Raw genomic sequence first — 11,445 nt, 5'->3', positions numbered from 1 at the left:
TTTTTCCACGCTTCCATTTATGATAGTTTACGTTGCAATTGATTGTGTCTGCAATATATTGCAAGGTCAACTAATAAGAGGAATTTATTGCACTTTTTTGCTAAGCTGGCTGCTTTTTTGCAGTTGCACTAGCCCATCTTACGTAAATGTTTTGTGCAGTAAAATCTGTAATAATTATTACCAGGCCAAAAACTGGTAAGATATTATGTTAGTAACAAGTACCTTGTATTTTAGGGGACTCTTTATTGATGCATGTATGAGAAGTGCAAAACATAAAAAACTGTTAAAAAAAATTGCTTAAGATGTGAGTATTATATAATATAAAATAATCTTTTTACATGAACTATCAAAATTCCACCGCAAAAGGACGTTCGATCTTAGATGCAAATGTTCCAACCTAATAAAAAAGCAAGTGAAATAACAGGATACAAAACTAACAAAATAATGTTTGGTTCACATCATCTGTGCTTTTTTTATGATCTTTTTATGATGTAGAGCTATTTAAAAGGTTTGATTAAAATCTCCAAAGAATTCAAAGGACCTATAACTATTTGGATAGAAACTTGTTTCAACTCTGCGTATGAATACTGACTGGCTTGTGAATGTGGGAGAAATAGGTTGTCCTACTTACTAGGTATATATTAAGGTATCTATTCCGGCCACACAGGATTACCTAAAAGAGGTATTGCCTAAGGTATAGTTTAAGGCAGTTAGAATGCAGTTTAAAGCAGTTTATTAAATGAATTACTTTAATGAAAAAAGTGTGCCCAAAATTTTTTTGCAGTTTGGCCCTAGCTACTGCAAATTTCCTTTGCATTTTTGCTGGAATAAACTTATTTTGCTGTGGTAAACTTCTTTTGCTGGAATAAACTTGTGGTGTTAAAATCTGTTACAATACCAAAAAACGAGTTTCTGATGCTGCAAATAAAAATAGCCTTTTCAAGTCAGATTTTTTTATTTTTATTTCATGATTATAGAGATATATTTGATCTAGGGCAATTTCAATGGTTTCTTCTAATGGTATGCTGGGAAAGGGACTCACAACATCATAGGATACAAAATATTTATCAACAGTACTAACCTTGTTAATTTCTTCGACAAATGTGAATGTGTCTTTAGTACAGTAATCAGAGCATATATGTGGAGAAATAAGATCACTAAGAAACTTGGCTAAATTATAATTGTAAGAACCAATTGAAGATACTATATGTCTAAAAGGTTGGCATATCGTACTCATTTTGGCATTTGTGTATTTTTTGTTAAACCATACATACTAGCTGGTTTAGAACAAGATAGGTAAATATTATCATATATATTACTACAAATACAGTTATTTGTTTTAAGTTTTTGTAGAAGTCTTCGTAATTTTCTCTTTCTCTTCAGGGTTAAATCAGTATCCATTTTTTTGAATTTTCTAGTGTCACTAACAATTTTAAGCATACTTTCATCACAGAACGATCGATCTAGAATGATCACTCCATTTCCTTTGTCTGGTTTCAATATTACGATATCCTTCCTGCTTCTTAACCTCTAAAGATTTTCTCCAAAAACCTAAAGATATTTATAATATTAAACAAGAAAACCTCGAAGATTTCTACCATCAGCATAGATGCTAGGTTCTCCGCAGAAAACAAAAAAATCGATGCACGTGGTTTGCAACTAAAGTACAAGTGAATTCGATAAAAAGTGAATAAATTTTGTTTGAAGTAGTCCTCCTTCAAGTTGTTGAATGCATCTATGTCATAGAGAGTGTATGTCTGACTGCATCAAGATCACTGAAATAGACGTGATGAAAGGGTCTCGAAGTCGAAGGTGTAGAGAAATTACTCGTGGATATAGACATGGTCAATAAATATCCAGTGAGAAAATCAACGACATAGTAATTTCGTCATTTTATGCATTAACATTGAATTCTCCATGTATAATACTGTTTTGTTTACAAAAATTTTTCAAAAAGGTATAATGTGGCGCCGTAGTGCATTAGCTACTTTGTTTATACAGGAAACCGGGGTTTGATTTTCCGTAGCGGCGATTCAATATGGGCGAGTTAATGCTACCATAGCCCTGAGCTAACCAAAGCCATTTGGGAAGTAGAAAACTACAATTAACTCCCGGTAACTCTAACTTTCACTGTCTAAAACCGTTCCCTTGAGCTTTCCTTAATACTTTTATAAAAAAACTTCAGGTAACTCGAACCCCTCGAATACTTGATTGACCCTTTTTTAACCCTTGGAGCCTAATTGCTTCGTAAATCGAAGAGCCAAACGACATAGAAGTATGAATCTACAGTTAACTTTTGGTAACTCAAACAACAGATAACTCAATTTTATTGATTTATTTTCTCAATCGAAATAACATTTTCATATGCATCTGTTTTCATACTTTTATGTCTTGTGTTTTTTTTCTTCCATTTTCAAATCTTTGTTATATTTTCCTAAGCTATCAGTTTTATGCAATGAACAGTTCCTATGTGGTAGTTGATAGGTTAATCAAACACCTCAATATAGTCAATATGACTTTTGTGTGAAGTTTTAAAAGAAGGTTTTGAGCGAGTCCACCTGTTTCCAATTGATTACAGTTAAAAAGATTTTGCACTAATTGCACAGAAATATTTTCTAGTATTTTGTCAATGGCCTTGATAATTACTTCATTCAATGCTTCGCTGTTTGATTTTCGTTGTGCTTAAATGCTGGTTGGTTTTCATTAAAGATATTTTTAAGTTTTCCAGTCTAATATTGTTTAACCAAACATTGGTTACCACGTTGTCTGATGACTTACGTCAGATCAGTAATGTAAAAATATATCCAGCAATGTGACAGTTTTAACATTACATCTTTGCGGTCTGCATAAACTACCCTTGGTTAGATTGGATTACATGCTATAACAGATATTCCTGGAATTGGAATGTTTTCTAAACAGTAAGACCAACTTGTTTGAAAACCAATTAAATTTTGTCTATTGCAACAATGCTTAAGGCTAAAATACACGGTAAGTTTTGAACGGACCGTTTAAATGTAAAATAAAAAAACTTACCGTGTAAACAGCAAAGATGTACAACTTTTCTCGGTTTTATAAGTTTTTTTAAAAGTTTGACATGTTCAACTTTTGCTAAGTTTTTTCTATTGAAATTACCAGAATAATTAATGAGCTATTGTTAAACTAAAGATTTGAGCATATATTTTCGGTTTCTAACCAGTAGTCCACTTTTTTTCTTCTACCATTACCCCTTCTGCTACTATGCAATAACCGCAATAAAAGATAAACGTGTTTTTTATTTGGTATTTATTGTAAAAAATTTTTTTTAGAAAAACTTATACATTTTACCCTCACGTGTAGACAGGATTGAAAAGTTTGATTATCGCGATTTTGGACTTAAAAATACATAGTTTAATTTTGCTGCTTATCAACAGTTGAGAACCCGGGCGTGCAATATTTATCACATCATCTTAAGCTGAAACAATTTCTTTGACAGTGTTATGGGAACGCGCATTCCAAAAACATCATGTTCCCGAAATTGAAAATACGGATTTTGTCTCGTTTTAGAGATAAACGAGACACGGTTGACATGTATTACATGTATAACAGTAGCGAGGATGTCCAGGTAACCATTTTTGCCCATTGATGTCTCAACATCGTGTTGCAAAAGAAGATAAAGCTATAGATCGTGCTGTCACGAAAACGGTTTTCGGTGCTGTTTAAAAGAGCAACGAAGACTTGCCTTGTTATACTTGCAGAGGACATTCTGCTCCCCAAAAAAACTGTATTTTGTAGATAGATAAGTGATGTTGTTGGTGAAATTAGGTGAATTAAATGCGTTTTAGTCAACATATCAAGGGCTTGCTCTCAGGGTCTGTACCAACGTTTGACGGGGGTTTGGTAGGCGAAATAAATATTGATGTTCCCGAAATTGTAAACAGTTCACGGATACCACAAAGACATAAAATTATTTTAAATATTAATTCACTCAGAACAACAATAACGTTCTAATTCAAAATAACCCAACCAACCCGAGTTTTAATTGCCCAAGCTGTATTTAGAGATAAAAATAGTTGTTCCCTTGATTTTAATTTCGGGAACGTAGTGTCCAATTCATGAATCTGCAAATAAATAAATAAATAAATAAATATACCCCATGAAACTTCAGCCATCTTACTATAAACAATAAAAAAAATATAGCTATTCAAAGCCGTAAGTCTTGACGACTAAATTAAAACTCTACAACTCAACAGATCTCAAAATAGATTTCGAATGCACTTAATGGACCACTCAATGCTGAAATAAATTTCGGAAAAAAAAAGAAACTTTAGCGGGCTGAAAGAAGTCAGCAACATTTCTTATCGTGCAAGGAACGAAAATTAGCATTAAGTATGTTATTGAAAGCTATTTCGTAGCTTTTTATCCTCACAAAACACAATTCGTGTATGTGTATACAGAGTTTTAATTTTTATCACTGCTTCTTTTTTCAGACAAATCCAGAGACAGTGAATGGTATTACAAAATGGATTACTCCTTAAATCAAATTTAAACATGTACCTAAATAAGTCAGTTATAGGTTGGTAGTAGAAAAAAAATTTAGATAAAAACAATGAGTTGGTCTGTTAGCAACTAATTAATTCATTGAACTAGCAATCCTAAAAATGTTGTCATTAACTTCATTTGTCATCTCCGTTGCATTTCTTTAGCAACCATATCATTTCTTGTTGATTAGAAAAATAAACATTGTGATAAAATTCACAGACCACAAGCATAGCAACAAAACCGCAAAACAGACAACTGCAGCTGACAAATTGGGACACTCCAATAAATGTAATTTAATATGTTTTCAATGTTTTGATATATGTATATATATATAATATATATGATATATTTTAAATGTGCAAGAAACGCTTTAGCAGACCCTTGTCAATACTAGATAATAGAAATCTGTGTGCAAATATTAAAACATCTTCAGCTACCTTCATATAATATCGTACTAGCTGATCTGCAAATTTGCCAGGATTAATGACATGTATTGATGACACCGAATCTGATTAAGCAAAAAAAATAGGCCCAAATTTAAATAATGTGTGACATAAGAGTTATACATGGCTAATAAAACTAACTTTATGGTTTCGAATACACGAACTTAACTATCCTTAAAAAACAAAGAACAGATATTGAAATGTTCAATAACAAAAATTAAAACTCAAGTCAACATTTCAAACGACTTTGACATTAGCTGTCGTACGGAAGTTTCTGCGACCGTATTCTGCGTGGACGCCCTAGAAAATTTTAAACTAGCTGATCATATCAAATAGATATGATAGATTAGTTCAGTTAAATTGACGCAACAAACCTTTTTTAAGATTAATTTTAGGACAATCAAGGTTTCGCAAAAAAAAAGTAAATTCCTAGAAAAATTTCCAGGATCTTTTTTTTATGAAATTAACTTAGTTTTGCAGGATATTGATTAAATTTTATTGATCACACAGCATCATAGTACCTGCACCGGCACTAGATGTCGTGTACAAGGTTTTTTGATTAGGTGACAATTAATTACCTGTGAGATTGCAAGAACTTCCTAATCAGAAGGGCCATAATAAAGTTTTTTTAAATTTTGTAGCTATAAACATAGCTGTTTCTATGACGTTGTTGCATAACATCAAAATATAACATATTTTATGAATTAACTAAGTACACCTTTCGCAGCTAGCTATACTGTCAAAAACTGGGTTGGGAGAGCTTTTTTTGTCTCAAAACTTTTGCTGAAATAATGCTAATCACAGAAAGATATTTTGATTTGGCCAATCTTGCTAAACAATGGTAGCTAGCTAAGCAAGTATAAATACAAGAACTAGTTTTGGTAGCTTAGTTAACCATAAAAACAACCTAACACTTTGTATGAATGCCACTATGTATGTATATATGCCACAGGTTAGATAAACACTCCAGTTTACATCTTTTTAAAAATCGTAGTCAGAAAATTATTTCTGCAATTCTCCAACTATATCTAACTAGCTCTGCAACAAATATGAAAACACAAAAATTTGAGCTAAAATTAACAAGTTACAGTTGGGAGTATTTTATCAACAACTGTTGTTAGTTACATTTCAAAAACGTCATGTTTTAAATTTAAATAAATTATAACTAAATATTGCCTTTACCGAAAAGTGTCAAATCTCGTAGCAATGTTTACAAAATTGGTGCCCTTATATTTCGGCCAGCTCAATTTTTTGAATAGCTTTTCATTATGGCCCGGAATGGTTGAGTACACAGACAATTCTTTTTATTGTGACTATGATTAACATGAAAAAAAACGGGAGAATACAGACCCGTTTTTCACTTAAGAATACTCCCGTCTTTCCGACTTTTTTTCTAACCATTATGGATTTCTTACCGGGAAACAGACAAAACGATATCGGCGGCAAAGGAAAAATTAAAGAGCGATTTATCAAGCCATATGAAATATTTTTTCGTTCTACCATGCATTTGTAAGGGCATTTATAGAAAAGGAGCGGTTTTTGGGATTAAGGCAGTAGAATAGAATCTGCACACAAGAATGAAGATTACTGCGCACGATAATTCAAACGGTAATCTGAAAAGAAAGTTTATCAAATTTATCACGTTGCTGGGTTTGTCTCATAAATAAAAAAGTTAATTGTTACTGAACTGATAAAATTTATCAGTCGCAGGACACTGTTTGTCAATCCTACAGAATAAAAATAATATCCATGGTTATATAATCACTTTATCATCAACGACACGAAGCTACGAGCAGGTAAGTAATTATTATTAACATTTTTTGTAGATTGGTCACAAGAAGTTGTTAGTTATTTAAGACTTAAAAACGAAATTTTTATTCGGAACTAGTTCATTATAATCTCAGTAATAATAACAACGTACCGCTAAAATACTGCACGAATAAGAGCTAGAAGAACATATGTGAACAATTTTCATCTATTGACTTAAATCCGGCATAGACATCAAAAATGTCACTTTTGTAATTAACTATGTAGCTAAACAGCTTTTAAAGCGCAGTAAATGTAAGTAATAGACTTTATTCCGGGAACTCTGAATAGTTCAAAATGCACATATGCTTTAAATCGAAATTGCTCTATAACTGGTTGTGGCAGAGAACTCTACGTTTTTATCACTAACGCCACATGTATTTTGTCGAACATTGTAGAAACAAGTTTTGCCGTGCTTATTGCAAATTGTTTTTTCAGGCTAATTAAAAGATGACAGTAATGTCTTGCAACCTTTTACTTTTACTGATCAGGTAATCCTATTTGTGTTGTCTTTGTCTTCAAGTCTAGTCAAATAATTATATCTACACACGAAAAATAAAATTTTCTGTTGTTTATGACAAAACGAAGAAGAGGTTGGTTCATTTCTTTTTAAGGTGTTTGCTCTTAAAAAATATAAACGGTTTTGTCTATCTATATCGAGAAATTTTACCCAAGGCCTGTAGCGTCTTTTGATAAGACAGGACGTTTCATCCTCATATTAAAAAACGCTACAGGCCCTGGGATCGAGGTTGCGCCATTCAGCTTGTTTCTCATTGTGCTGATAAACATGTATATTAAAAACATTGTTATTTATGCGTGCACAATCGAACATGGATTTACAATTATTACCATCCCTTGATGTTTTTCTAACGGAGTGATTTATGGTTTTCTTTACTGATTGTTTGGATTTTTGACTCCGGTAGGAACGATTCTCCGGTAATGTTATTTGTTTATATTTATAGCTACCATTTTAGTTGCTATGAGAATAAAAGTTATGCCGTGTTGTATATAGCCTGTAGGTAAGGCTTTTTAGCCAATTAACGCTGCAGTTTTCTCGTATTAATCGGTTGAAAATAGATAAGAACAGAACAGAAGACAGAATACGGCTACAATTAATATTTATATAGGTGTTATTGTTGGCTCTGTTCCTAATGTATTGGCTTTCACTGTAACGTTATGCTCCTGATGTTTCTACCTTCGACGTATGCTGTGGCCATTACGTCTAGTTTAATGTTAGCCTCGCATTTTTATTCGATAAATTTTTTGTATTTTTATTGTGTTTCCTTTTTTTTTCCAAATTGATAAAAATCTACTGACATAATTTTTTGTCTGCTCTGCCATCTTTGTAAACAAAATTTGTTACGTTCTGTGTTCGCGCCTTCGGGTCTATGTTATTGACAATCGGCGTTAAAATTATTTTATGATATTATTTTTCAAAACTACATTTTGATCATTCCTTTATAAAAAAAATGCGTAAGGCCAGCAGGTTCGAAAAGACATCATTATATGTATGTCAGAGTTTAAATAAAATAATGTCTTCGAAAACTATTTAGATTTTTTCAGCTTTTAAGCTTTTGATATTTTTCTGAATAAATTAAAGAGGCTAGCTACAAGAAAGCATCTTAAATTATCTTTGTTCTATAAACACTTAACGTTGCTTTTCTCTTACGTTTTTGGATCTAGCTGAGTAGGTATTTTCTGTTAAACTCTGCACACAAACATAGTTAATTTTTGCAATAAAGAAATATTGTCTTGAAATCTTTTTTTAGCAGTTTTATTTACCTTTTTAAGGCTATGTAGTACGGCATTCTAAACATATACTGTCCCTCGCGTTGTCAAATCAAACTATTACTTTCACGCACTATCAAAACTGAATCTGCCATTAGCCAAGTAATTGCATATCGTAATATAATAATCACGCTACTGGAATGTATTTGAAAGCAATACGAACACTATAATTGCAGATTTTGGAGTTAAGAAAAAAACGAAGTTAGATTCACAAGAAATCTTCTAATTATGGATGATGCCCACACAGAAGGCACACAAAAAGACAGTAACTTACTTCAATACTTCTAAGAAATATTTAGACAATAAAGTTGCTTCACATCTACAAATAATACGGTCTTCTAACTTAGCTCTTGTGATTAGATTGGATTAAAGTGAATACTAGGGTAAGAAAGGTACGTAGAAAGCTTTGCCAAGTGAATACAACTTTGTTAAAAACGTAATTTGCTGAGCAGTAAACAAGAAAATATATTTACGAAAACCCAATATTGTCTTTTCAGTTATTGGAATTACTGGATTTAGTGGAAAATAACCTAAGAATTTGACTAATTTGTGACCTGCAAGTAGACAATAAATTATAAGGAGCATAAATTATAAGCTGGTGTTGTTATTTAAAGATTTTATTTACTCACTGGAATGACATTTAAAAGATTTACAATTAGCAACGTTTCTACTTAACAGTTACTTCAAGTACGGCAGCTTATTACGACTCTTATGGTTAACAACAACAACAAAAAGTTTACGTATTGTATCAAGTAATTTGAGATCAGGCCAAGAACTGTTATTTACTGTTGTATTTAATATCACATGCAATTGGAATATGAAATAGATTTTATACTTTTAACTTGCTTTTCTAAAAGAATAAACAGCACCTTGACATTTTGGAGAGATTCGAATTATAGAAAGTCTCTGTATTTCGAACTTTCAGTTTCAGAGAGTGAAAATTCGAAATACAGAGAAATAATGCGTTAATTTCAAAATCAAGAAAACATAATTCATATTTCATTAATTCTTTATTTTCATATTTTACACAAAAAAGAAACTCTATTTGAAAAATTGTTAAATATTTGATTGCTTTACATTGGAGAAACGATCTCTTTAGGCAATACGTGTTGCATCACCAAGTGCTTTTCTCAGATCGACAAATTGAATTTGTAAAAGCCTTGTTTACACTCTAAATCTCGAATTAGGGAGAGTATCGTGCTAAAAGGATTGAAAAACTGTTCGAATTATAAAAAGTTTTGAATTAGAGAAATTCGAATTGTAGGAAGTTTTTTATAAGAGTTTCTTAAGGAAAATTGACGGTGACTGAGCACTCGTTCGAATTATAGAAATATTCGAATTATAGAGATTCGAATTAGAGGAAGTCTAATTGTAGCTGTTTTTTTTCCGGCCTCTGTGATTTTTAATAATTACTTTATCGAATAGGAAAACCTATTAAAAATAGGAAATTTCTGTTTCCAACGGTTAGTTATCTTAATGCCCCAAATACAATTAATAACCATATCAACGAAAAACAAACAAAATATTTACATTAATTTGATTCATTTAGAATATTAAGAAGAAGATTAAAAGAACCGACGGTCTGGTTACTATAAGTAAAACAATGCAATCACAAGCATAAGCATATTGTTAGATCGCTGTATAAAATAAATTTTAAACATGCGTACACTTAATCGCGGAGCAGTCTCATCACAATCACTGAAATTGGATAATAAAATAATTTTTATATTTTGTGGTTGTACGCGCTAAAAAGTCAATATAGTTGTTTGTTTTGTTTAGAAAGATGACTTCGTGTTTCTATATCTTTATCATACTCATCATGTTTGAGCGTTTAAAGAGTGATGAGGATTCGTTGAAATCTTTGAAGTCAACATCGAGTGAATACCTGCTACCAAAATCAAAATTAACAGAAATTAAAGGGAATGAAAGTTGCATGTCTGGAAGCTTCAGTCAACCTATACTTATAGATGGTTGTAAACCAGTCTTTGTAACCAACAAATATTGTTTAGGCGCATGCAATTCCCTATTTATACCACAAACAGTTTTAAATTTTAAAAGTTGCAAAGCGTGCGTACCTACATCTTCGAAGTACACCAATATTACCCTTAAATGTCGTGATAATGGAAAAATAACCTTCAAAAAGAGACTTATTACGGTGGTACACACATGTGGATGTCAAGAAGTTGAGTGTACAGGCAAATAACAATAAAATGTTATCTTCTTTCACAATCTACCGTTGCTCTTTTTAGTAATTAAAATATCTAATATTCGGTTACGAAAGATATTTACAGTATAACAATTCTAGCTTTTAGAATATTAGCATTCAATTAAGTTGGAGAAGACTATGTCAACGAATCTATAGTTATTTTTAAAAAAATCTTTGCGCAATCATTTAATCATTTCAATGATGAATGCTTCTCCATTGAGGATTACCGAGGATTATCTGATATATTTAAAAAATCAAAATGACAGCGTTGAAGTACTACATTGTCTGGGGTAAACAGCTGGCCTGGTGATTTGGCAGAATCATATATATAGTTTCTTTTTACAGACTAATTTTTGGGAAAATTAGCACGAAACAACTATTTTTTCAAAGCAAGCACTGTTTGAAATAAAAAAGGTATTAATAAATTATTCTTTTTTTTGTAACAATTTTATCTTAAAATTCTAATCTTATGAAAGCCACCTTATTATCCTACTATTTTGATGGCATTTTGGCTGTTAGCGCACTAAATAAGTCGATTTTTCAAGAACGGGTTTTCTAAAGATGATCTTTAGACTATATTCACACAGATAGACGTGTTCCTAAATCATTTTTGTTGCAGGTAGGCCTCGCGTTCACACGGCTTCGAAGCTATCCAATATGCAAAACAGAATGATTCTGATCCGC

General features: G+C 31.8%; 1 protein-coding gene across 1 annotated transcript; it reads left to right on the top strand.

Moving 5' to 3' along the window:
• The first annotated feature begins 10,338 nt into the window (after window positions 1-10,338).
• Window positions 10,339-10,758, top strand: LOC130642179 (gremlin-1-like). Its single transcript, XM_057449264.1, has one exon. The coding sequence runs from the start codon at window positions 10,339-10,341 to the stop codon at window positions 10,756-10,758; it is 420 nt and encodes a 139-aa protein (XP_057305247.1).
• Window positions 10,759-11,445: the final 687 nt, after the last annotated feature.

The sequence above is a fragment of the Hydractinia symbiolongicarpus genome, chromosome 4 (assembly GCF_029227915.1).
Source record: "Hydractinia symbiolongicarpus strain clone_291-10 chromosome 4, HSymV2.1, whole genome shotgun sequence".
Classification (NCBI taxonomy): Eukaryota; Metazoa; Cnidaria; class Hydrozoa; order Anthoathecata; family Hydractiniidae; genus Hydractinia; species Hydractinia symbiolongicarpus.
This window is presented reverse-complemented; position numbering and strand designations above follow the sequence as displayed.

Coding starts and splice junctions, on each gene's coding strand:
- LOC130642179 (XM_057449264.1), top strand. CDS start 10,339: ATGACTTCGTGTTTCTATATCTTTATCATACTCATCATGTTTGAGCGT.